Consider the following 24961-nt stretch of genomic DNA (forward strand, 5'->3'; position numbering starts at 1 on the left):
TTGTAAGTAAAGGGGAGAACTAACTGGCGGATGACCGTGCCGGGCGGACGATTTTCCGACCGGTGTGAACGCCGCGGCCCCGATCAAGTAGCCTCCACCGCGACATGAAGACAGCCGCCGGCCGTCCCTGGCCCAACTGGCTGTCCACTGCCACCCGCGGCCGGCACGCCGTCTCGCCGCTCCACCCTGCCCCATCCGCCACCACCTAACCTCTCCGACGGCTCATCACCTCCTCGCCTCCACTGCCGCTCTGGCTCGATCTCGACTCACCCTCTCCTTCGTCGTCGCCTCGCCCTGTCTCACCTCCGCCACCCACCTCGTCGCTCCAGTTAGGTAGAGAAAGTCAGGAGAGAAGAAGAAGCATCGTGCGCGTGCGGATCGTGGGAAGAGATTTTTTTTATCGGAAGAGATAAGGTAGGGGATCATGAAAGGCATATGTTTTCTAGAGAAGCAGGCCAGATCAAAGATATCTAAAAATAGTAAGTCGAAATCGTCCGACCAACATATATATTGTGACGTATTCCTCTCCCACCCCCTTTGGCGACGACATTTATCGACCACGACTGACTGATTGATGTAATTCCCAATCTTCTAAAACTGCGATAAAAATAATACGAAGTAATAATAAACTGCAGTTCTCAAAATAATACAGTCTGATCTGTGTAATTAAACACCAAAGTAGTCGAGTTCGAGGACTCAACCTGATCTCCCTTTCCAAAAGAAAAAAAAAACTCAACCTTATCTCCAACTAAAGAATAAATTGGTGTCTGCATCTGGCCAATGTCAACGACCCGGGTTATTGTTTAGTGATGCTACATTCTGTCACGGATGGCTCTAGCTCAGTGTGTCGTCAAAATAGAGCCCTTCGTAGGATACAACCCAATGTTCATTAACATCATCAATTCGTACAAAAAACAAACAGAAGAAGATATTGGCCATTCCGTTTCTTCTCGGGTAAATTATGCTCCTTTTCACCATCTATGGCGGATTAAGAAGTCCATTAAGAAAAGGAAGTATAAATTCCAGGGGGAACCAAACCTGGTTCCTGGAGGAGTTGGAGGAAATTCCCCGACTCACTCGCTCGCCCCAACCCACTCCAGTTGCGGACGGCACGCATCCTGCCCCCACCCATGGCGTCCCACGACCTCGCCGAGAGCCTCCTCCCCGGCGCCGGCGGCGGCGGCGGTACATCGAGCTCCCACGATGAGTACGAAGAGCGAGCGTACGACTCGGACGACAAGGTGTCCATCTCCATCTCCGACTCCGAGGCCGACGACGCAGACGCCGGCGACGCGCGCCCGGCCTTCTCGTGGCGGAAGCTCTGGCGCTTCACGGGGCCGGGGTTCCTCATGTGCATCGGGTTCCTGGACCCGGGCAACCTCGAGGGGGACCTGCAGGCGGGCGCCGCCGCGGGGTACCAGCTCCTGTGGCTGCTGCTGTGGGCGACGGTCATGGGCGCGCTCGTGCAGCTGCTCTCCGCGCGGCTCGGGGTGGTCACGGGGAAGCACCTCGCCGAGCTCTGCCGGGACGAGTACCCGACCTGGGCCACGCGCGCGCTCTGGGTCATGACCGAGCTGGCGCTCGTCGGGGCCGACATACAGGAGGTGATTGGCAGCGCGATTGCCATCAAGATCCTCTCCGGAGGCGTCGTGCCGCTCTGGGGCGGCGTCGTCATCACCGCGTTCGATTGGTGAGTCGCTCCGTGCTCCTCGTGAGAATTGATTCCTCCAATTTGTTCTTTTCCTCTTGGTAATGGTACCCAATTCAAAGTTCAGAGATTTTCTTGGCCGGATTGTTGATCGAGCCCAGTTGATTTGTTCTTATCTGTTTGCACTCGCGGAGACTAGAATCCGCGAGTAAGTTAGTTTAGGGGTTCCTTTCTCGGAAAGAAAAAATCGTTACTGATTTGGCCTCCGTTTCATTCCATTTCCTCCTGCTCGTCTTCGACCGCTCCCTCCTTTCGATCGATTTCGAGTGGGACTGCTCCCTTGTTTGCTTCCTGTTGTTCGTTTGTTGCTGAAAAGTTCAGGCATCATCTGGGTGCTGGAAATTGGCACGAAAACAAAAACATTCTGGGTTTGAGATGGGAGGTCCATACTTATTTTAATCTTGATATACGGATGATCTTGAAGTTAGTAGGACTCGGTACTAACTTTAAGGCTTGAGATGCTTTGGCGTAGGTTCTGTAGGGGCTTCCGTGCTGCGTGCGAATTGGATGAAGCTGCGTTGTCAAACTGTTCACTTGTTCTCTGAACACCTTGGTTGCTGCTCTTTTTTTTCATTTGAGTTTTTTATTGGAGATTTTGTTTGTTCTGTTGGTTTTGTCGACATTCACGAGTTCATCGTGTTTGGAGGTTGCAGAATGTTTGCGACCTATTTGTCCAATTGTGAATTCACTCTCTCAATTTTATATCGTTGCGTGGGTCAGACGGCAGTGCATATTTATTGGTCGGTTCAGTACCTTCTGTCTTTTTTTTCAGTTAGATTAGACTTGTACATATGATCTTTTTTACAGAGGATTATCGATTATAATATGGACATATTCTCATCTGTTATCCGTACGATTCTACCTGCTACTTCTCACCCCCCTGATTAGTCATGTTCGTTTAGGATTACTTATTGCTAAATGTTAGGATGTTCCGATGGTGAGATTGACAACAACGAAAGGAACAGAAATGATCAAAGAATCAGAGTCCTGCCAAAAATTGAAGGATCATTGATGTTCAGACAAAAGTTTCTCGTTCTACCTTGTCTGTTATTGTGTTATTCAATACCTGTCCGATTTTGACTTCAGCTTGTTTATGTATCACCAATTGTCTCTTTCCTCTTATGGTGAACAACTTTTCAGCAAAATTGATATACATATATTTGTCTCATGTGAAATGTTCTTGATGCAGCTTCATCTTTCTATTCCTGGAGAACTATGGTGTGAGAAAACTTGAAGCGTTTTTTGGTGTCCTAATTGCAACCATGGCTATATCATTTGCAATTATGTTTGGTGAAACGAAGCCTAGTGGAAAGGAGCTTCTGATTGGTAATTCTCGTCTGACATGTTGGCAAATGCTTTTGTTTACGTTGCACTCTTGAGAGGTAGAAGAGTTGATTCAGTATTCTTTTTATTTAGGTTTGGTGGTTCCAAAGCTGAGCTCAAAGACCATCAAGCAGGCTGTAGGAATAGTGGGCTGCATCATCATGCCCCATAATGTTTTCTTGCACTCAGCGCTAGTGCAGTCCAGGAAGATTGACACAAAAAAGAAATCCCGTGTTCAAGAAGCAGTGTACTATTACAACATTGAGTCGATACTTGCACTCATTGTCTCCTTCTTTATTAACATCTGTGTTACAACGGTTTTTGCTAAAGGATTCTATGGGTCTGAACAAGCTGACAACATAGGCCTTGAGAATGCTGGCCAATACTTACAGGAGAAATATGGAACTGCATTGTTTCCTGTCCTCTATATCTGGGCTATTGGGTTGTTAGCGTCGGGACAGAGTAGCACGATCACTGGGACATATGCAGGCCAATTTGTCATGGGAGGTTTCCTTAATCTTCGACTCAAGAAGTGGTTACGAGCACTGATTACTCGAAGCTTTGCCATTATTCCAACCATGATTGTGGCTTTATTTTTCGATACTGAAGATCCTACCATGGACATTCTGAACGAATCACTCAATGTTCTTCAGTCCATACAGATTCCATTTGCACTGATTCCTCTCATTACCCTTGTCTCGAACGAGCAGCTCATGGGATCATTCGTTGTTGGTCCTATCACCAAAGTAAGTCTTTCTTTGACTTCCTGTTTATCACAAGATTCAAAGCTTTCATGTTTGCAATGAACTTAATTAGTTCAGGTCTTGGTCGTGTCAGTGACTAAAAAGCTTTACTTCCATAATTATTGAGCAAACGAGTCCCTAATTTTAACCCTGATTTTACTGTGGTACCTACAGCTATTTCCATTCAATATTGTTCATCTTCAGCAGACTCTCAACCATTTATATGTTTATTTTCCAGTCAAAACAGTTAAATTATATGTTTATTTAGTCTGACGTTATTTGTTTGATGATGAAACTGTACAGATCAGCAAAAAAACAAAAAACAAAACTACGACGATATTATTTTTTTGGGTGCGTGGGGGATGATATACTGCCACCCGTTATTTGCTATACTAACTTGTTTTGTGCTCTTTTAGGTGATTAGCTGGATCGTCACAATTTTTCTTATGCTCATCAACGGATACCTTATACTGTCCTTCTATACCACCGAAATCCGGGGTGCATTTGTTCGGTCAAGCTTGTGTGTTGTGCTGGCTGGCTACCTCGCATTCATCATCTACCTTATCGTGAGAAACACCACAGTGTATTCTCGCCTTCGCTCATCAATGGCAAAGAGTTCATGAGAACTTTTCAAGACTGTCATTGTTCACGATGAAGATGAACTGAAGTGGGGTAATACTGGAAGAAAGCTGCTCGCCGGCCCGTGTAGAACTTGTAAGGTCACATACTTGAACGAGCTCCAGGGGAGAGGTCCAGATTGTACATCGTCTGCTGTTGTATAATTGTATTTGTGGATTAGCAGGCTCCCCCTTTAGGATTGGACTAAAATACACCAACATTCATGTATTTGAGGTGACAAACAGTAGATAGTTTTGTTTATATCTTTTCCTTTTTCTGGAGCATGGTAATCGTCCGCCAAAGGCTTTTATTTGTCTGCTTTGTTTTGAAAAGACAGCAATGTGGTTGAACTCCTTCGCGGATACCAAAGAGTAGATGAGGTTGGTGCCATTGGCGTTAAATTGGTACTTCCGGCATCCATCCGTGGTGAGGTTGTGGGGGTCTGATCTTCAATGGAATAGCCATTTTGAATCACACACCAAATATCTGCATTAACGACAATATTTTGAGTATGCATGCGTTGCTCTCAATAGGAATAGTTAGTGCGGAAATTCCGATCAGCGATTCTTGTTGGGGGATTGATTGGGTAATCGCGTGGGGGTTAGCGGTTTGTTGCACGGTGTTTTTTTCGGGGATAAGATCATTATATACAAATCGAGAAACATGAAAATCTTCACTGTGCACAAATCTTATGGCTCGGTCGTATGCCATATGAGGTTCTCTATGTAGCCATTCGATTGGTGTAATTGATTTCTTTCCTTGCAAGTGGACCTGCAGTTGGTGCAATTATTTCTTCTCATGTATGGAACCCAATAAGTTCTACTCCGTATTTCTTACCCCTTGACCCTACTTTGTCCATGGTCAATAACAAACAATTCTCAATGGTTATCATCTCTCGAGCGTGCTAAGTAGATCCATACCTTAGCATGAATAGCAATGGTTGCCAGTCCATACCTTAGCACGGATAGCAAGGGTTGCCGGTCCGCTGCCTGCATCAGAAACGGAATTACCTAGCTTTGTCATTTGTTCATGTTTCGGTCTCATAGGTACACCAAGGGGGGAAATCACAAAAAAGTGTGCTGCTCGTATACTTGAAAATTACCAATTTACCCTCATGAGGCACTAGAATATGGGGGCAAAATTGTAACTTCTTACTACCCTCACCCTTGACAACTCTTTCCCAACTCTATAAAAAGCCCTCGAGGTGAGTATTTTTCTCAACGCCTCGTAATAAACATCCCCTGGTCCCACGATGTCGACATAGTTGGCAAGGGTACAACAGATTTATAGATCTAGATCGAGATCTGGATCAAGATCTAGGCTTGCAACTAAGGCAGAGAAGAGAAGCCATGGCCGCCGCAATGGAGAAGGTGGCGGTGTGAGACATTTTTGCGGTGATCCTAAATGCTACTATTGTCAAAACGGATCTAGAGGTGAGATATTGAATCCCTATAGAAAATTCTAGCGCCCATATAACCCTTGCATGTCCTTCTCCTTCTTGTCGCATCGTGGTCTTTCCACTAGCGGCCGCCACCATTGGTACCCTCTCTTTGCGTTTCTTACCTCCCCTCGCCTGGAGATGAGATGTGGCGCCACCGTTCGCATCGCACATTACCCTCAAATCACTCGTAATTCTTGACTTGACATCCTCTCCTCTCCCACGCTTCCCTAGAGTCGCTATTTTATTAGTTGCCATGTTCAAATCGAATTGTAGTGCGTGGTTGGCTATGGAGAGCGGGGAGTAGGAATGTAGAAGGCAAGTATTAATTATTAAGTTTTCCTTGAAAAATATTAATTCTAATGCGCGTCGACATGTGTGCGCGTTCCGTGTGTGCGTGTCGCTCCTCACTGCTCAAGTGGACTCACACCAACTCTTCCATCCCAAGAGTTTGTTCTAGGGCTTAGCACAAGTTCCTTACAGTTCCTCGCCTAAGGCTTCACCTTGGGCTTCCTCGCCTCAATTTGTGATGTTTTTTTTTTGTGTTTCCCTTTTCTGTTTCCCTTTTCAGATAGTTGCATCGAGCTGTGGCAGATCTATAATATTTTGTTGTGTGTGCATAAGTATAAGTTTTATTTTTTAGAATTTACTCAAGTAAGACAAACAATTTCAATTCTTCTATTAACTTAGTTTTTTTTACAGCAATTTTATTAATTTAGTTTGTAAACTGTTAGTTGGTTGGTCCAAAGAAAGAAAGTCCGCTTCCTTAAGTCCGTTCTTAATGAGTAGCTCAACGGTAGAACGGTCTCCCTCTTTGTACTAAAGCAGCGACACTTATTATGGATGGTAGAGAGTACATCATTATGTTTTGTTTGGGATATAATGTTCTATTTTGACCTTTGTATACCTGAATTAATCGAAGAAACCAAAAAAATAGTAAAGTGTCTCCGGCCAAGCCCAATAGGGAGTAGTCCGTTAGTTTTTTTAGATATTGATCCAACGGCTTTTATACTATCAACTCAAATTTAAACCTTTTGTTTAAAAACTTGACGTCTGAGATATAAACATACCCGTAGATATTTGGCATAATAAACAGACTTTTCTCAACATAAACATTGTTACATCAACAACGGTACAAGAATTATCAAATAATACATCTATTAACTATGCAATTTTTTCTCGGGTGTAAAGCCACAAATACAAATATGCATGAGTTATTTATAGTAGCCACTCCGCTGCTAAGTTTTATGAAATGATTTCGTACAAGAGAAAAAAAATGGTAATAACTTATGTAAAGGGATACACCAAACAATATATAAATGAAACATTACCCACTTAATTTTTTGGAAAAGTATTTTTGCCATCAATCAGAGTAGTCATCGCCATTGTAGGTGATATTTAAAATCAGCTTGCTTATCATAAACAGAGATAAAAATCCAAATGCACGAACAAATGAACATGTAACAATGATGTATTAACTTGTGTTAGAACTAATCTGAATAACAAACAATTTATACACAATAACTGCGACATCTCATGCAGGTTTGTACACTTCGCATCAATGTATTCTTAAATGTGTGGTAACTACTCTAATACAGTTTCTGATCAAACTGGTGCTTGTGTGAGACACGATTAAAAAAGATGTCGAAGTTAAATTCGAAGAAATCAGATGTGTCGTGAGTATGTATATATCAAATAGTCAGTCAAAACAGACCTTGTCAATTGCAGCGCTATTATAGTTTGCATGAAAATAAAGAGTTGCATATCGCTTGAATGCGAACTCTAGACAGCTCTACAACTATCACCATGAGACTCTTATTTTTTCTTTGAGAAAATTACACAAAAACCATCACATTTGAGGCAACCTTCTAAAAAAGCAACATTTAAAAAAAATTCAAATCACAACCGATTTTGGGGATATAGGTCACTCCGAACACTGATCTTTCGGCTAAGCACGAATTGACGGCAAATCTGACAATGGGGCGCACTTGTCTATGCCAGCGTGTCGCCACGTCAGCTCTCAGCATGCACATCAAAGAAAAAGGCAAGGAGAGGAGAGGGCGTGGACTGCCCGGGCATGCTGCCTCGGCGGTGGTTCGATTGAGATGGGCCTGCAGCCAGAGGGGATCGCCGGGGCATGGGCGAGATCCGTCGCCCACCGTCTTCCTCTTAGCGGCCCCGCCATGGCCGTCCCTGCCTCTGCATCCGTCGCGGCCTCCTGGTCCTCCTGCTCCGCCTCCCCCTCAAGCTCGCCGCGCATAAGGCCATGGCGGACGCGTCAGCGGGGTTGTGCGCCTAGGAACCGAGCACGCCGCCCTTGCAACCGGCGGGGTCCATCATAGGGCGTGGAGGGGAGAAGATCCACCACCTCCGGGTCCTTGAGGCAGCCGCCGCCGAATATGCCATGGCGGAGGGCTCTGGTCATGCGACGAATACGCCATAGCACGCCTCCCGAAACGCGTCGGCGAGCCCCACCGCGCCGCCGCCAGCCTTGCCTGGCTGCCGGAACCCCTCCGGACCAAGGACTGCTCCGGACACGGCGCCGCCTCCTTTCCGAACACCGCGAGCATCTCGTCCTATCTCTCGTTGGACTTCCAAACCCTCCAAGCGCGCCGCCGCTGCACAGCATGACGATCCTCTTATCACCTCCACGCGCGCGCCTCGAGTGTGTGCTGTGTTTGCAGAGTTGCAGTCGCAGCTGTTTCTGGGGAGATGGATGGGCAGGACAGGGAGATGGCGTCGGGGCCGGCGGCGACGAAGCGGAAATCGACACGGAGGGCATCGGGGATTCGTGGCCACCGCTGGATCCCGCTGCTGGAGCTCCTTCCACCGCCGCTCGAAATCCCCATCGACACCCTGCTCAGGAGGGGACGGTGATGTACTTGATCCAGATCGAAGGAGGTCAACTTAGACCGTTATGTCCAGTGTGGCGCCACGGTGACACTGACATGTGGGCCTTTTTTGTCAGTTTCGCATCAAAACACTCTTAACTGGTTAATCAGTGCGCGGAGTACCTCGGTGCAAAAAACGTGGTAATTTGCAAAAAAAAAAACGTGTTAATTTGAAGAAAAAAAAGGCAGGGTGCCCGTGGTTTTGAGTAATTTTCTCTTTTTCTTTCCTCGGCAACCTCCCCTCCCTCGGCCCTGGCCCATCTCGCTGCCGAGCCCCCCAACCCCGTCGCTCCATCGCTCGTCTTCCTCCTCGAGCGAGCGCCGCCACCCCTCCCGTTGCCGAGCGCCCCAGCCCCGTAGCTCGTCTCCCTCCTCGAGCTAGCGCCGCCACCCCTCCCTCCCCATCCCACTGCCGAGCGTACCAGCGCCCCCGCTCCGTCACTCGACTTCCTCCTCGCGCCAGCGCCCGCCACCTGGTTGATCTCTCTGATTCTCTCGTTCCCGGCCGTTTCTCCTCCCATCACCTCACGAATGAATTACGCCCTTTAGCCCCCCGTTTCATCTCCTTAATCACCCCCAATTCGTAACTGAGGCAAAAATCAAGGTAGGGCGACCGCCCTACCTGGTCCTCCGCCCGTGCCTGGCACCGAGGACCGGCGGCAGGATGAATGCAGCTATAGTCGGTAAGTTTTCGTGCATTGTAATCGCGATATTCGAGCTAATTGGGTGGAGTTTGTTTGGTATTTGACTATTAGTGCTATTCTGGCGCTGATTTGAGGTGAAATTTTAGGTTTTGTTGGGTGGGGTTCGCTCGAATTAGGGCTTCTCTGTTTGGCCCTATTTTGCCCCTCGAGACTTGAATTTTGGTGTTTCCGGGTGGTTTACATTGTAGGAGAGTGAACTTCGATGTACTAGTAACCTATTTCTTATGCCCTAGGATGTAGCAAGTTTGCCGGATGCTTTAGTGATGGCGATTGAGCTGTTTCGTTTTTCTGACTGCATCTAAATGATATGATATTTAGGGTTTGTTTTAGATTTAATTTTTTTTTGCTTTCCTAAGAGTTGTAGCTATAAATTTTGTTCTTGGTTGTTGCTTTACTTGGTGCCCAGAACATTTGTGAAAAGTGAGATTATTTGAATCACAGTTTAGGATGTCCATTTTAGCATCATGCCTTACTGCTACTCATGTGTTCATTTACTAACAAGTAAATTGAACTTTTTATGGTGCTAGTTGGGAAAACAGAGTAGCATGTTTTGTGTTTTTATATTGCTGTTGCTAAATTGATAAGAATAATCATGTATGAGTTGCCCTGTGCTTCTGAATTTTTTTATTCATGAGCAAATTAGCTGTAAGATATTGGTAGCAATTACCTATTACTTGTTTGTGCAGATCCTTTGCAAGGGGATTTTCCAGAGACCATTGAGGAGTTCTTGCAGCATGGGAATATGAAATGCATTGCGTTCAATCGCAGGGGAACTCTCCTTGCTGGTAAATATCTTTGTCTATTTGTCTGTAACTATATTCTCGATTATTTTGTGTAAATATCTTCTTAATCCTATAAAATACATTTGTCTATTCTACACTTTAGTCTATGATTAGTGTTGATTCTAGCAGGTTGAAAATTTCTTTAGTTGTTCTGTAAGGTCAAACACATTTTTTTTCTAGCTTGATCAGGCAGTTTCTGTTCCTTTTTCATAACTATCTAGTTTTTATTAGTCTATTTTACCACGCCAAGTGTGGTGTTGCCAGTGCTAAGGTCTGCCTCCTTTACAGTTAATAGTTTGCCTGCTCTATGCACTATGCTTTTACAAAGCTACATATTCTTGTTGAATTGTCCTGTTTGTGTGAAACATGTTTATAAGGATGTATACTGCACTGCCACTAGTTTTATTTCTAGTTCAATCTGCTTGGAAATAAGGAAACAATAATGCTTGGCTCCTTTCTACAAGTTTTGGTATTTATCTTGCTATTGCCATGATATAACATGATTATATGAAAGATAGAATATGTCATCGATTCTTTAAGCTCGAATCCCTATTAGTAATACTTGGTTCCTTTCTACAAGTTTTGGTATTTATCTTGCTATTGCCGTGTTATACTCCCTCTGTCCCAAAATAAGTGACGTGGATTTGTATAGATTCTTATACAAATCCACGTCACTTATTTCCGGACGGAGGGAGTACATGATGATATGAAAGACATAATATCTCGTGGATCCTTTAGGCTAAAACCCATATTTAGTACATATGCAGTTGGCCCCTGTAATAAATAGTTAGTGTGTGACTTAAAAACTTCCGACCATGTATAAAAGCTTTCTTATTTGTGTGCCGTGGAAAACCTTTTAGTGGTGCGTATATTTTATTGTGAAATTGTTTTTGGTGCACTGCTATTTTTTTTAATCCTAAATCTTTCCACTAAATTGTTTGTAATGCTCAAGACTAATGTCTGTTGCAATTTTTTCAGCTGGATGTGCAAATGGTAGCTGTATTATCTGGGACTTTGAAACAAGGGGACTTGCAAGAGAATTTCGTGATAAAGACTGTACTGCACCTATAACTAGTGTCTCCTGGTCTAAATACGGTCACCGTTTGCTTGCCTCTGCTACTGATAGGTCATTGACACTTTGGAATGTGGAAACTGGGGAAAAGATTTCCCGCATAACTCTTCAGCAGACTCCATTGCATGCCTGTCTTCATCCTGGTTCATCCACACCGTCTGTTTGTTTAGCATGTCCTCTCTCTTCTGCGCCTATTCTTGTTGATTTAAATACCGGGAGTACCATAGTTCTTCCAGTTTCTGCATCTAATAATGGTAATGCTCCCGCGTCTAGTTCACGTGGTAAGTTTTCGGATGGTTCTCCACCTTTTACACCAACTGCTGCAACGTTTGATAAGTATGGAGACCTGATTTATGTGGGCAATTCCAAGGGAGAGATACTAATTGTAGATTCAAAAAGCATCCAAGTACATGCGGTAATTCCCATCCCAGGTGGAACAGTAGTTAAGGATATTGTTTTCAGCAGGGGTGGCCAATATCTACTCACAAACTCCAATGATAGGGTCATTAGAGTCTATGAGAATATTCTGCCAATTAAAGGTTCTGGCAAGGAGATTGAAAAAATAATCACCAACAACAAAAATGACTATGTAAGTCCGTATGAGAAGCTAAAAGCAAATGGTGCACGCTGCCTAGTTTTTTCCTGTGAAGTCTCAGATGCCATCTCAAAGGTACAGTGGAAGGCACCATGTTTCAGTGGTGATGCTGAATGGATTGTTGGTGCTTCTGCAAACAAAGGAGAGCACAGGCTGCACATATGGAGCCGGGCTGGGCGTCTTATAAAGATCCTTGAAGGTCCAAAGGAAGCTCTCATTGATCTCGCTTGGCATCCGTTTGATCCTTCAATCGCATCAGTATCTGTGGCAGGATTAATATACATCTGGGCCAAGGAACATGTAGAAAATTGGAGTGCCTTCGCTCCTGATTTCGAAGAACTAGAAGAAAATGTGGAATATATAGAAAAAGAGGATGAGTTTGACATAAATGCTTATACAGAAAAGGTGAATGGCAGTTCTTGTGTTTGCGTTTCATTTTGTAAAATGCAAATGCACGTCCAGTTTAATCTAAATCTTGTATGTTGCAGGCTAAAAAAACAGGGATAAATGAGGATGCAGATATTGATATTGAGACTAAGGAGAAGAACTCATCATTCAGTGATTTGGAGGACGATTCAGTGGATGAGATCATCTACTTGCCTGCTATTCCTTCACCAGACACTCCTGATGAGCAGCCAGATAAATGCCTAGTAAGCTCATCAAAGTTGGAGGACAGCAATCATTCTGGTTCCCCATCGTCGATGGATGCTGTACAGAATGGTCAAACCATCCCACCAGCATCTAGCCCACTAGAAGGTAAAGCCATGGCCATCTGTAATTTCTCATTTCACTTATCTTATGCAACAGTTTGTAAATAGCCATTGCAGCTCTGGTTTGTGTTTCAGTTGAAATCTACCAGTAGTGCAGTTCATTGCAGAATGGATTAAAAAACTTGCAGGCTATCTCAAACAAAGTAGATTACTCATCTTGTGATATATTGATGGAATTCGCTCTTTACTGTAATTTAAACAATATTACATCAGTGCAATCTATCTTGTGTTGTAGTGATGAAATTATGCTGCAAGTGTAGTCACAGATAGAATTTTGAAAGTCTGAATTGAACATCTGCTTCATGTATTTGTGCATAACTGTTACCATTATGATGTTAATTTTGCCAAATGAACATCATTCTCTGTTTTGTTCCCCTGGCAGTTGATAATTCCACAGCCGAAGAGCCGGCAGAAGCGGCAAACTCAAAGAGGAAGAGGAAGCTTTCAGCCAAGGGGCTCGAGATGCAGCAAGCTGAAAAGGTGAAAAAACCAGCAATAAAGATTTCCAATGGCAAGTCATCGAAATCCAAGAGCAAGCAGGTGGAACTTCCCAATGGGAACAGCTCACCCGCTGACGTCGACATCGACGACGAAGCTACTGAGGATGATGAGATCTAACTTCTAAGTATTTCATATGTTCGACATTGGATGCTGGCTTTTAATTCCATGGTGCCCCAACCGAAAACAACGGCTAGGCCATAGAAGAAGGAGACTGTTTTAGTGTTTCCCCAGAAAGAAGACAATCTGTGTGTTATGCCGAGACATGGTTTTTAGTGTTTCCCCATATGTGGTGTATGTGAACTTCAGTTCTGAAGTTTCTTTTCTCTTCTTCCAACTCAACCTTCATAAATCTGATACTATTTAGAAATGGTTTGACATGCCCCAGGTTAAGCGTTATTCCTCGATGTCATTGCCAGAGTTGGTCTTACTGTTTCTCCATCATCAGATTTAAGGCTCATATCTTGCGTTTGCGCACATGGCCTATGATGTGATTTGCCTATCATGCATGTGACTTTACAGATGTAGGACTGTTATCTCGATGCCAATTGCATCCATCATTGTGCCAGGTGCCGGAATTTATATAGAACCTTTGTCCAGTTGTGGTCAGATCACTCTTTTATCTCCCTTTCGCTCTTTGCCTGATGAGAAGTAGTGTTATCTTTCTGGCTAAAGATAGAGATACAAGTCTGGACGCGGAAAAGTTACGAAGGTGCGCATAGCTGGATGCACCCCAAGCGATGAACAGGGGAGCAAAACAGCAAAAGGTGGATGAATGAATGAGAAACAATACGTGGGAAGATACCAAAATTGTAGTCTTGTATTCTTGTATACACTGATCCGATAGGAGAACATCGAAATCATTTACAGCCAAAACCCCCCAAATCTGCTGTAGTAAACCTTTTACTGGGTTAGCTACACATCCTTCACCACCGGGTGACGGTTCTTTTGGTTTCATTTTAATATAAAAATGGAGCAGGGGAGAGGTCCCTGATTATCTAAAAAATCCTTCACCACCAAAGGGGAAATTAACCTCAAGTGAACAGCCTCGTCGGTAGTCGATTGACTCGCCAACTCAGGTCCGACTCCTCGTTCTGCCAATAGCTACACGTACATCCTTAAGAACTCAGCAGCAGTCTGATCTGATATTCTGATTGATTGTCGCCGGCCAGCTTCTTCATTTATTCGTTTTTGCTGAAACTCTGATTGACTCCCAGGTTGGGTCGCCCTTTCAGCCCTTCTATATCCGGAAAGCGGGCCACTAGCTTAGAATCTGCTCATCATGTGCGCAGCGCCTAAAGCGAACTGCATGCATGCCAGTTGAATACTGATAGAACTACTGCACGCATAACCACTTTTAGTACTAGTACTGTATCTCTAATAACCCAATAATATATCTAACCTAACCACCGAATCAAACCGGCCGGTTTGGCGGCAGGATACCTGCAAATTGCGTGTACGAGCGCTGCCTTCTTTGATGGATTATTGGGGGTCGTGCTCGGCACTTGGCCCTTGGCTCCTGCTGCTAATCATTCGTCCCTGCCGGCGCCTGTACCTAGTATTGATTAGAACTGTCTGATCATATCGTTATAACTCTCCGTACGTAAGGAGCAAATTAAGATTAAGTGCAAGGTATGGAACTTTACAGCACAGAAAGGATGTTGTCGTATATATGCATGGTTGGGAATTGATGGTGTTTGCATGCATGTATCGTACGTGTATGGACCTACGATCGACGAGCTTAGCTAGCCGACGAGTGATGGGGGTTATAGTTTTTGACACTGAACATTTGGCTGAAGACAGACTCTATTCAATTAATCTTCCAAAATTTCCAGGTAAGTAGCTAGGTGCTTTGAGTTACCTTTTGGAAGGGTACTTTGAGTTATGAAAACCTAGTGCAATGATCAAGATCAACGTGTGTACAGATCTGCTCAACGTATTGGATTTTTTTGACTGACCGTGTGCTACCCCTTTCTTTATCCGTATATAGTTTCATTCTTGTGATTTTCTACCGATTGGGTGGCTAGGCTAACTGCTCCTATCAACCAATTCATGAATAAAACGTGCACCCGCATATATGGTGTACCTGAACAAAGTGTAAAGGTGGCATATTAGAGAACTACCTGCTAGCCGTGGTAATCATAAATACATGTGTTCTAATTTTCCGTTAACAATGATCGATCGTGCGCATGTTTCCAAGCATGGACCACCATGAAAAACACCCACACGATTTAGGTGATTAGGTCACTGCTTCTCCCCTTCTAACTAAACATATATAGTGACAAATGGGATAGTGAAGCGCGAATCTGACGATGTTTCTCCCGGTGAATAATATGCCGCCCCACCAGCCTAAGTGCTGATGATGGTCATATACACCGTTTGTTATACTTCATCTGCAAAATCAGTGACAATTAATATGGATAGGAAGGAGTATATAATTCGGTTAAGAAATAATTATTTCTAAATCGATCAAGCTGCATACAAATTTCAAACGTGTAACTACTCAATTAATTTTTGTTGAATAAGAAGAGTGAGTTCCACCAATATTTCCCTTGTTTGTAAATTTGTGAGAGGGTTTAACCATGTAAATTTTGCCAAACTTGTTACATTGTGTTAAGGATGGTAACGTTTAACAATTTCTTTTGGTTCTGACTTGTTGGGTCCATCTGTCATGCCGATGTGTCTGGCAACTGGAAGCCAACAAAGAAAGTGTAATCCGTTGGCTATTTTCTCCCTACCCTTGACCCACCCTCCAGCCCACTTGACCGGCAACCTGCCCTCTAACTCACTTAGGCACACCTCTTCAGTGGTTTGGTTAGGATAGACCCACCCACCCCTTCCCGTGAGGCCACGAGTAGTGGGCGGAAGGCGAAAAAGAGGGCGATGTGGATGATCGGTGCGGAGATAGTAGCGATCACTGGATTTTTACATATCAAGTGGTGCAGTATGGGTAAATGAGCTGGGTTGCGATGCGCCAGCGCTGAGGGAGAAAACGCCCAACATGTTTACACTTCTAAGTTGGCAGGCCGGTCAAAAACCAGGTCGGCCTAATAGGTGAACCCAACCAGTCAGATTTAAGGGGAGGGGGGGGGGATCTAAAATAGGCAGACCTTCACACAATGTATCAAGTTAGGAGTAAAGTTTGGCAAAAAATAAAATAAATGGAGTAAACATTGACACAAATTTACAAATATGGGGTAAAAAAAATGGATTTCGCTGTGTCACAAGTTTCGCGTTAACATAGATGTTAGAAATAAGAAGAAATTAATGCCAAATACCGTAGCTTTCTAAACGAAATGTTTTAAGGCATACATGCATGCATCCTCATGATTAACAACAAACAGGCAAGTCCTACAAAAGAGCAGCAGTTGATCATGGTGACCTTAAATTGCAAAGTCTACGGTGATCCTCCACATCAAAATATAGCCAGTTCACCAATCAAGTATAGCTAGCTAATTTAACCTGGCAGCCAGCTAAGAACTGAAATTATATCCGCATAGCTTAAAATGGTTCGACTGATCGAGGATCATGAGATAACAAGCGGTTTAAACTTCACACATGCATCTTCTTCTTCCCCCGGGCTAATCTGCTCCTCCAAGTCTCTTCCGCCATGATAGGCAAACCCTTACCTGTTTTAGTTAACAAGTTTATCACTGTGATCATCCAGACACTAATCAATTCAGATCACAATTAAGGTTAAGTCACATACTAACCTGATCTATAGAAATCCAGTTTAGTCCCGGCAAATTCGTCGACCTCGCTTCCACCATCACGATCGAAAACGTCATCATCCTCCGAATTTTCATCGTCACTATCATCCTCATCACCGTCGTCGCCGCTGCATCGCGGCATGCAATCATCCTCCCTTCCCACAATGCCGCCGCCCCCGTTATTAACGTCCTTCGCCACGCCGGCGAAGAGCCCCGTGACGCCCATTTGCTTCCCGATCATCCGAGCCACGCAGTATGGCAGCTTCTTCTTCTTCCCGTGCCAGTGCCCTTTCCGGCCGTGGCCGAGCCAGGCGCCGGCGAAGGCGAGGCAGTCGAGGAGGCTCTCCCTGGCCATGCCCATCGCGTCGTACGCCTGCGCGCGGCGCCACAGGCTCCTGCCGTGCGCGTTCGCGGGGCGCGCCAGCGCCAGCGCGCGCGTCGCGTCGCTCGCGGCCGCGCCCGGGTCGCGATCGAGCAGCCGGCACTGGGCCCGGTTGCTGTGCAGCACGACCCGCTCCCGCCTCGCGCGGAGCGGGCAGAGCTCCAGAGCCTCCGTGTACAGCTCCATGGCCCCCTCCACGTCCCCTTGCCAGAACGTGTCGTTGCCTTGCCTCTTCTTCTCCTTGGCCAGAAGCTTTCTCTCCCTCAGCTCGTCCCTAGACATCGCCTCTTCCCTCTCCTTCCTCGATATCTTCATCTCCGTTAGGTAAGCGAGCGCTTCCTTCGCTTCTGTGCCCAGATCCTCACCACGGAGTACCACATGATCGTCGTCATCGTCGAGACGAAGCAGCGCTCTCGTTATGGCGTCGCCGAGCCGTGGCCTGGGCCCGAGACGCCGGAGCTCGGCCAGGTCGACGAGCCGCGGGGCTGCCGCGTCAGCGGCCGCGTGCCACGTGTCGCGGTCGCCCAGGAGGAGCAGCAGGCAGTCGATGGCCATGTACTGCCAGTCGTCGGAGGACCGTGCGAGGTCGCAGAGGCCGGAGAGCGCGTCGGGGCACGCCACGACGGCGCGGCGGCCGAGGGAGCTCCTGCAGAGGATCCGGAGCAGCCCGACGCCGGCAGGGGAGTCGCCGTTGGCTAGCCCGCCCCACATCCGGGGGAGCTCCCGCAGGAAGGATGGGTGAGCCTGGTCATGGCATATCGCGGCATGAGATGACGCGTCCCTCGAGGCCAGGGTGCTGAGGAAGTAGATCGACCAGCATTGGAGCTGGCTCGCCCATTCCTCGGCCTTCCGCTCCTCGGCCCCGGGCCCGCGCATCAGGAGGAGCTCGCGCTGGTACCTGGGCCGCTGGCTTGGTTCCAGGGAGACGTAGCTGGCGTACACGTCGGCGACGCACGTGGACGCGGCGCGCACGGCGAGCGGCACGGCCTCGGCGGCGTGGCACGCCACGGCAGGGAACGTGGCGTCGTGGCTGGCCAGGTGACCCAGGGCGCGCGCCGCGGCGCGCTGCTCGACCCACGTCATGGCGCCTCCCAGGAGCGCCAGCAAGGGCCGCACGGCGCCGGCGGACACGGCCAGCTCGGCGTGCGCCGAGGAGCGGATCGTGTAGGAACCGATGGCGTGCGCCGCGTAGTACGCCACAGCAGCGCCGCTCGCGCTCTGGCCCTGCCGATCATTGTCGGCGAGCGCGCGCGCAAGGAGTAGGGACACGCACCGGATGGCGCCCAGCGAAGGGAGCTCCGGGTCGTCGGGCGCGTCCATGGCCGCGCGCCACACGGCGGCGGCCGCCCCGACGTTGTCTTCGCTGCTGTATGGCAGCTCACGGAAGAAGGCCGCGACGCTGGCGCGGCGGAGCCGGGCGTCCGGCTGTTTCATGGCACAGAAGAAGCAGCCGCAGCCGCAGCTTGAGCCGAGGGTTTCGGCTGCTTCGTCCTCCTCATCCTCCTCTTCCTCTTCTACGATCTTGGCCATGGCTTTGGACTTGCTCTTGCTGCTGCTGGCTTGCACGCTTCTGTTGTTTAGCTCCATTTGGATGTGGTGATCTTGTTGCATTGTAACTTGGTCGATCGATCTGTTTCTTTGCGTTTGTGCAATGGTAGAAGAAGCAAAGGAATGGAATGTGTTGTGCGAGAGTAGGGTTTTGTGGAAGTGGGCTTTGGGATGTGATGCAGACGTACAATTAGTCAATTAGGCATGTATATTTTTATGCTCTTGTTAACTTCTTTTCATGGGAGAGGAACCTGCTGCCGGTTCTTTATGCTCAGCAGCCGGGCGGAGTGAACTTTTCTGACCCTTTTACTGATGTTCAGGGTTAATATATTGTGAACTTCAGGTAGTAGTACTGGACTTCATTGTTTGACACCTGCATATATTCTTCAGTACGAGGTAGCTAGAATTTTGGAATGTCTGAGCAGGTAACAATCTATAGTCTTAATTAACAACAGCAAGTCTTGAGTGAGAGTGAGACAAGTCCTCTATGCAATGCACTTGCCGTTGTCCGAGCTGGGTTGTTTTGCCATGTCCTGTTTTCAAGACTAGTACGCACTATAGAGAACATTCCTTGTGCTTCTGAAACATCAATTTTAACTAAAGCGTGTAATTAGGGCCGGCCGGCAAGCCAGTGGGGTGTTGTTAGGGCTACGTGGCGGGTGTTCCGCTTACCCTCTAATCTTCGACCGGTCCACAAGAAATTGGCACAAGTACGTAGCTTTCGCAGCTCAAGGTCATGTCGTCCAATCCATGCGTGTCGTCATTCCATGTGGTACAAAATTAGCGAAGTGGTTAACTAGTCTAAAGTTGCGGCTGTTAAACCCCAACACCGATATGATAGACAGGCTAACTTAGTTTAACCGCACCTTTTCTACCGGCAAATCGCTAAAGAAATCAGGTTCCACCCGCCTAAGCAAATTTGCCTTGGCTTACTTAGCAGCTAGGAGTAGCTAGAAAGGAGTACTAGCGTATCCTGAAGTTCATTTAATCACACGGTGACAGCAATTCTGAAGGGCTAGCTAGTTATAAAAATCACAGGTTTATCCAGCCTTTAACTCAACATCCGTTTTACTCATCCTAAAAAAGATCTATCTTACTCCAGGTTTTTGCCCAAATGCTGAAATATATTCTGCATATGTACGTTATCTTCTTTCTTTTTTATGAAAGTGGCATTCCCACTCACAAAAGTCCACATCGATACATCATATTGCAAAGCAAAAGGACCGTGGTCCTTCAAGTTTTTTCCCCCTGAGCGTCCTGTGGTTCTACATTCTTTTTTAATGATCTGTCATATGTGGTCCTGCAAGTGAGGAGCATCCATGTTGCTTGTTGCCCTACGTACAAAGAAAAGCCCAAAGGCATCTTTAGGCCCAAGGCTACAGCTAGGAACTGAACTAAAGTAAGCATTTTTTAGGTTAACTTGATTATACTAAACTGTGGGCATATTACTCGAGCAGAACAAACTGCTGAGGAAGCCAATGGCAACAGCCGAGCCGCCATAGATACGCTTTGGTGAGTTCCGATGAAAACCACGTCTTGGACCTGTGTGAGAAAAGCCTCTGGGGATCTCCAATTGCCTCACAAATTGATCAGACATGCATAACCCCTTCAGATAAGGCTCAACAAGCATACTGCGGAGTACAGAGGAACTGGATGGAAATTTCAATTTTTTTTTTAGAACAAGGATGGCAAATTTCAGTGCGCAGCAGCATATTCATCCTTTGTCCCCAGCCCGGTCTAAATTGGGCCCATTAACGGCCCATCCGCATGTGAGGAGATCGGGGACTTGTGAACTACTCTCCGTCCAACAATGGGAGGGTTTGGTTGACCAATCCTTTGACCACAAATTATTTCATGAATATGTGACTAATGTGATCAAAATCATTACCATAAGTAAATATTCTTGAGTAGAAATATAATAGATATGAATATATGTCATATAATCATATATTAATAGAAAATTTGTGGTCAAAGCATTAGTCAAAGTAGAGTTAATACATCCCGTATTGTTGGATGGAGGTAGTAGTCAACATCAGGCTGCATGCGTCATCCTGGGCAGTGTTGGGTCGGTTTTAGAGAGGGAGAAGATGTTTGTTTCCAAACTGGACGGTGTTTGGTTCGGTTTGATTCGGTGGCCAGTAGTAATACTTTTTTTTTTCACGAAGCAAAATAGATGGAGGGGTTTTGCGAACAGCTAGCCTCTTAAATTGTGATATCAAGGGTTCCCGATCAAAAAAGAAAATTGTGACATCAAGGGTCCTGCATAAAAAAATTTGTGACATCAAGGGTCTAAATTGGGCCCATCCACATGCTGAGGAGATCGGGGGACTCGTAGTACTACATCAGGCTGCTGGACCATGCGCAATGCTTAAAAAAAAACGTGTACACCAAAAGCACGGGACATCTGGAGACGACGGATGCTGACATCCAGGTTTTAGTGTAGGTTCAGTCAGTCAAACAGAATGAGACAGACGCGAGCTATCAGTCCGGTCAACAGGTCAAGGCTAGATGCGTTCATTCTAGGCCTGCACGTCGGTACACGTTTGCTTGGCTCACGATGGAGAAGAACAAGTCCTCACACTCGCCCTCGCCTCTGTTTCGGGTTACTAATCTAGTGTTCATGTTCAGTTAAGTAAACTCTGTATGCACGATACACCTTTTTCTTTTTGAGAAGCTCTTTGTTCATTTTTTAGTCGAGAATACTAGCATCTGAACCGCAACGAATCTGGTGCCACAGGTTCTTGGATGAATATATTTAACGAATCCACAACCGCAAACGAGAATCCCCTCGCAGCCTTTTCTTATCCCGGAAAGACTCCATCCAGTCCACTGCCAACAGATCTTCAAAGCAACTAACTGTTCGTCTACTCGCTTTCAACAAATTTTCCACGGAGTCATCAGTCATGAATGCCATTTGGAAGATTAGCCCCCTTTTGACCGGAGAAGTCACGGGTGTTGTTTGAACTGATCCACGATAGAGGCAGCCAGTCCCTTTCTGCATTCTCAGGTCAGGCAAACTCTCTGCACGACTAGGACCTGGAATGCTTCGGTCAGGCCTGCACGGGTACGCTCTTGAGGAAAAAGGAGTTAGCCGCCGGCTGCTTCCGAGCAAGCGAAGCGCTTTGTTTTTGTTTGTTGGACGGGTACGAATCTTTGTTCTGTTGACTGCTCTTATTAATTAATCTCTTGAAAACAATGAACACACAGGGAACTGGATTACGAGGCAAAAATTTGCCGGGGATGGAAGGCCCCAAGCCACTTTACACAAAGAAGCGTAAGCAAAGAGTGCCGCATAGTACTAATTCTTTGCACACGATATGATACCGGTGTTCTGCACAACTACTTACAATCCTCTCGGTTACTAAATTCCGTAATTGCAACGATTTCGATAAACCAAAAAACGCGTATGCATTTCGTAACTCCCGTTTGGAGAGAGCAGAATAGCCAGCACGTAATGGTAATGTAGATGATCGATCAACGGAGCACGGGCCTCGTCGGATCCTCGCTCTGGTGGTCGTCGGGGCCGAGCGAGAACACGTCTACGGGGGCGAAGGTGCCGTCGATCCCTTCGGCGGCGCCACCAGTACTCGCGCTCCTGCTATCGCCGCGGTCGTCGAGGAAGAGCACGACGACGGTGATGTCGTCGTGGAACCTCCGCCTGCGGCCCTTCTCGATGGCCGCGATGCTCTCGTACTTGATGTCCTTCTTCCTGGCCGCCTCCAGCTGCGCCGCCCTCACGAGCCTCATGGCGACGCCCTTCCTGGGGCTCCGGGACACGATCCCCACTGCGGCCTCGTCGCTGAGCTGCTCCCACAGCCCGTCCGACGCGAAGATGACGAACGCGTCGCCCGGTCGCAGCCTGCGCGTCGTGATCGACGGCACCGCGCTCATCACCGGCCGCGGCAGCGGGAACGGGCAGATGTACTGCATCATCACCAGCCCTGCCGGGTTGCTGCTGCCGCTGCTGTTGTTGCTGGCGTTGTTGTAGTCGGGCTTCTTCTTGAGGTAGGCGTCGCCGATGGAGCGGGACACCTGGATGATGCCCTTGATCCGCCACACGCCGTGGCTGTTGAGCACGATGGTCGAGTCGTCCGGGTGCATCTCGGCCACCTCCCGCCGGACGGACTCGTCGGCCACGTTGTGGTCCCTCGACAGCCGCTCCGCCACCACACGCTTCTTCTTGTGATTTTTGTTCGCTTTGCCGGGGGCGGTGGCGCGGCGGCCGAGCACGGCGCGGGAGTCGCCGAGGTTGGCGACGTAGAGAGTGCCGGCCTCGATGGCGCCCACGAGGCAGCAGGAGCCCACGGACATGAGCCGCGGCTGCGACGGCCACGACTTGGCCACCATGCCCAGAAACTCCTCCTCCGTGGCGCCGAACGCCTTCTTGATCACCTCCGCCGACAGGCCCCCGTTCTCGGACGCGAACTCTGCACCCAAGTTAGTTTCACCGGTCAGTCAAGGCTGTTAACACAAGAAACAGAGTAGAAACACGAACAAAACAAGATTGATGTATTTGATCGGCACCTTGGATGAGGGAGAAGAGGCGGGCGTTGACGAAGCGGGCGGCCTCGGGCCCACCGTGGCCGTCGTAGACGCCGACGAGCGTGGAGGCCGGGGACACGAGCACCTGCGCCTGGTCCTCCAGGGCCTCGTTCGCCTGCGCCACGGCCACGGAGTAGTCCCCGGACGCGTGCGCCTTCAGGGCCACGTCCCACACCAGACCGTCGCCGGCCCCGCCGCCGCTCCCGAAGCAGCAGCAGCAGCAGCGCCGTAACCACCTCATGGCCAAGCGTACGAGGTGCTCCGGCGAGACCAGCTAGAGGCGTGCGTTGGGGGGTTTTGCACCTCGACCGAGTTCGGGATGGGTTGTGTGAATCGCTGAAGCGAGAGTGTGCGAGTGTGAGAAGCGGCTCTGGCTGTCCTTGGGGCGTGGCTTTGTTGTGTGTAGGCGATCGAGCAAGCGCGTGTGTACCGGTGAATGAATCGCGGGGACACGGCACAAGGAAAGAAGAAAGAACGAATACCCGGAAGACGCGTTCGCTAGGCTGTTCAAATTTCTCTCTTTTTTTTCTGTTCACTTTGATAGATAGGCTCGTTTCTCCAATCAAATTCTGTAGCGTACTGTATATTTCACTGTTTGGCTAACATTATCAAAGTGAATAGCAAACGTTGTTGATTCATTTCTTCCGGTTCGAAGGAATTTAAGCTTTTGCTCCATCTGGACAAAGTGGTAAAGATGCTCCATGTTTCTTCCGGAGAAATACACATCAGTTAAATGAGTACTCGTCCTATTTCATAACGGTTGGCACGGCTTTGAGCTAGTTCAAACTTCAGAGTTGTGCCAACCGTTATGGAATGGAGGGAGTAGACACGAAGAGATATGGATCATCAACGGTCGAGCGGTACGAAGTTTACTCATTGCATGGTTTAATTTTTGAAAACATTTTTGGAGTTATTCGCTGATTGATGGCGCGTCACGAGGTTTACTCGCAAGTTGCAAGACACGGTTCATTTCTTTCAAAAGGTTGGATTGCAATACAACTAAATTCATCAGGTGGAGATGGCCAATGGAAAAAAGCCGATAACTTGTGTAACGACTTCTTTAAAGTGTTAATTTGACATACTCACTGCGTTTCAAAATGTAAGGTGTATAATTTTGGTTGACTGTTGAATTTTTCCAACAATACGACAAACGATATCAACATCCATTGAGTCAAATGAAGATCATTAGATTCATTGTAATATATTTTTTCATACTATCTTGGTTACATCCATATATATTCATATTAACACATAATTTATACACACAACATTTTTGAACGGAGTGAGCATGTCGCTATGTGTATTCGAAAAATGTCATCACCATTCTTATCTTTCAAAAAATACATGGTACATTTATAGACTTTTTTAAAAAATGCCACTACAATGAGTCAAAATATGCCATTGCATTTGCATTTTTGGAACCATAAGAATTGCAGTAATACATATCGAATATGCAAGAATTCGTGACGAATATCAAATCAACTCTTCTACAGATCTATCCCGTCAATCTACACGCGAAACATTCCACACACAAAAAAAACTAGCATGCATGCCCAAGTGGCCACTTCCCATGATTAATGGCGTAACTATGATATTTGATGCACATAAACGGCAAGCTATAGTATATTTATTTAAAT

The 24961-nt window shown here is 46.9% G+C and overlaps 5 protein-coding genes across 5 annotated transcripts; 2 read left to right on the forward strand and 3 right to left on the reverse strand.

Annotated features, from left to right (window-relative positions):
- Positions 1-839: 839 nt before the first annotated feature.
- On the forward strand, positions 840-4724 carry LOC100845842 (metal transporter Nramp2). The gene is made up of 4 exons (XM_003558487.4): positions 840-1690; positions 2898-3034; positions 3125-3777; positions 4191-4724. The coding sequence occupies exons 1-4, from the start codon at positions 1131-1133 to the stop codon at positions 4395-4397; spliced, it is 1557 nt and encodes a 518-aa protein (XP_003558535.1). The 5' UTR covers positions 840-1130; the 3' UTR covers positions 4398-4724.
- Positions 4725-8951: 4227 nt separating this feature from the next.
- LOC100829872 (protein RBL) lies at positions 8952-13573 on the forward strand. Its single transcript, XM_003561873.4, has 5 exons — positions 8952-9404; positions 10112-10210; positions 11186-12279; positions 12363-12630; positions 13027-13573. Exons 1-5 carry the CDS (start codon positions 9386-9388, stop codon positions 13260-13262), a joined length of 1716 nt encoding a protein of 571 aa, XP_003561921.1. The 5' UTR covers positions 8952-9385; the 3' UTR covers positions 13263-13573.
- Positions 13574-16406: 2833 nt separating this feature from the next.
- On the reverse strand, positions 16407-17211 carry LOC112270040. Its single transcript, XM_024457686.1, has 2 exons — positions 16856-17211; positions 16407-16771 (listed from the first exon to the last, which is right to left on the reverse strand). The coding sequence occupies exons 1-2, from the start codon at positions 17205-17207 to the stop codon at positions 16695-16697; spliced, it is 429 nt and encodes a 142-aa protein (XP_024313454.1). The 5' UTR covers positions 17208-17211; the 3' UTR covers positions 16407-16694.
- A 62-nt stretch (positions 17212-17273) lies between these two features.
- On the reverse strand, positions 17274-18764 carry LOC112270813 (the record flags this gene model as incomplete). Its single annotated transcript, XM_024459098.1, has 1 exon — positions 17274-18764. A coding segment is annotated over exon 1 (1491 nt), but the record flags the coding sequence as incomplete, so codon positions are not given.
- Positions 18765-21956: 3192 nt separating this feature from the next.
- LOC100846451 (probable protein phosphatase 2C 29) lies at positions 21957-23789 on the reverse strand. Its single transcript, XM_003558489.4, has 2 exons — positions 23307-23789; positions 21957-23209 (listed from the first exon to the last, which is right to left on the reverse strand). Exons 1-2 carry the CDS (start codon positions 23563-23565, stop codon positions 22257-22259), a joined length of 1212 nt encoding a protein of 403 aa, XP_003558537.1. The 5' UTR covers positions 23566-23789; the 3' UTR covers positions 21957-22256.
- Positions 23790-24961: the final 1172 nt, after the last annotated feature.

The sequence above is a fragment of the Brachypodium distachyon genome, chromosome 1 (assembly GCF_000005505.3).
Source record: "Brachypodium distachyon strain Bd21 chromosome 1, Brachypodium_distachyon_v3.0, whole genome shotgun sequence".
In the NCBI taxonomy this organism is placed as follows: domain Eukaryota; kingdom Viridiplantae; phylum Streptophyta; class Magnoliopsida; order Poales; family Poaceae; genus Brachypodium; species Brachypodium distachyon.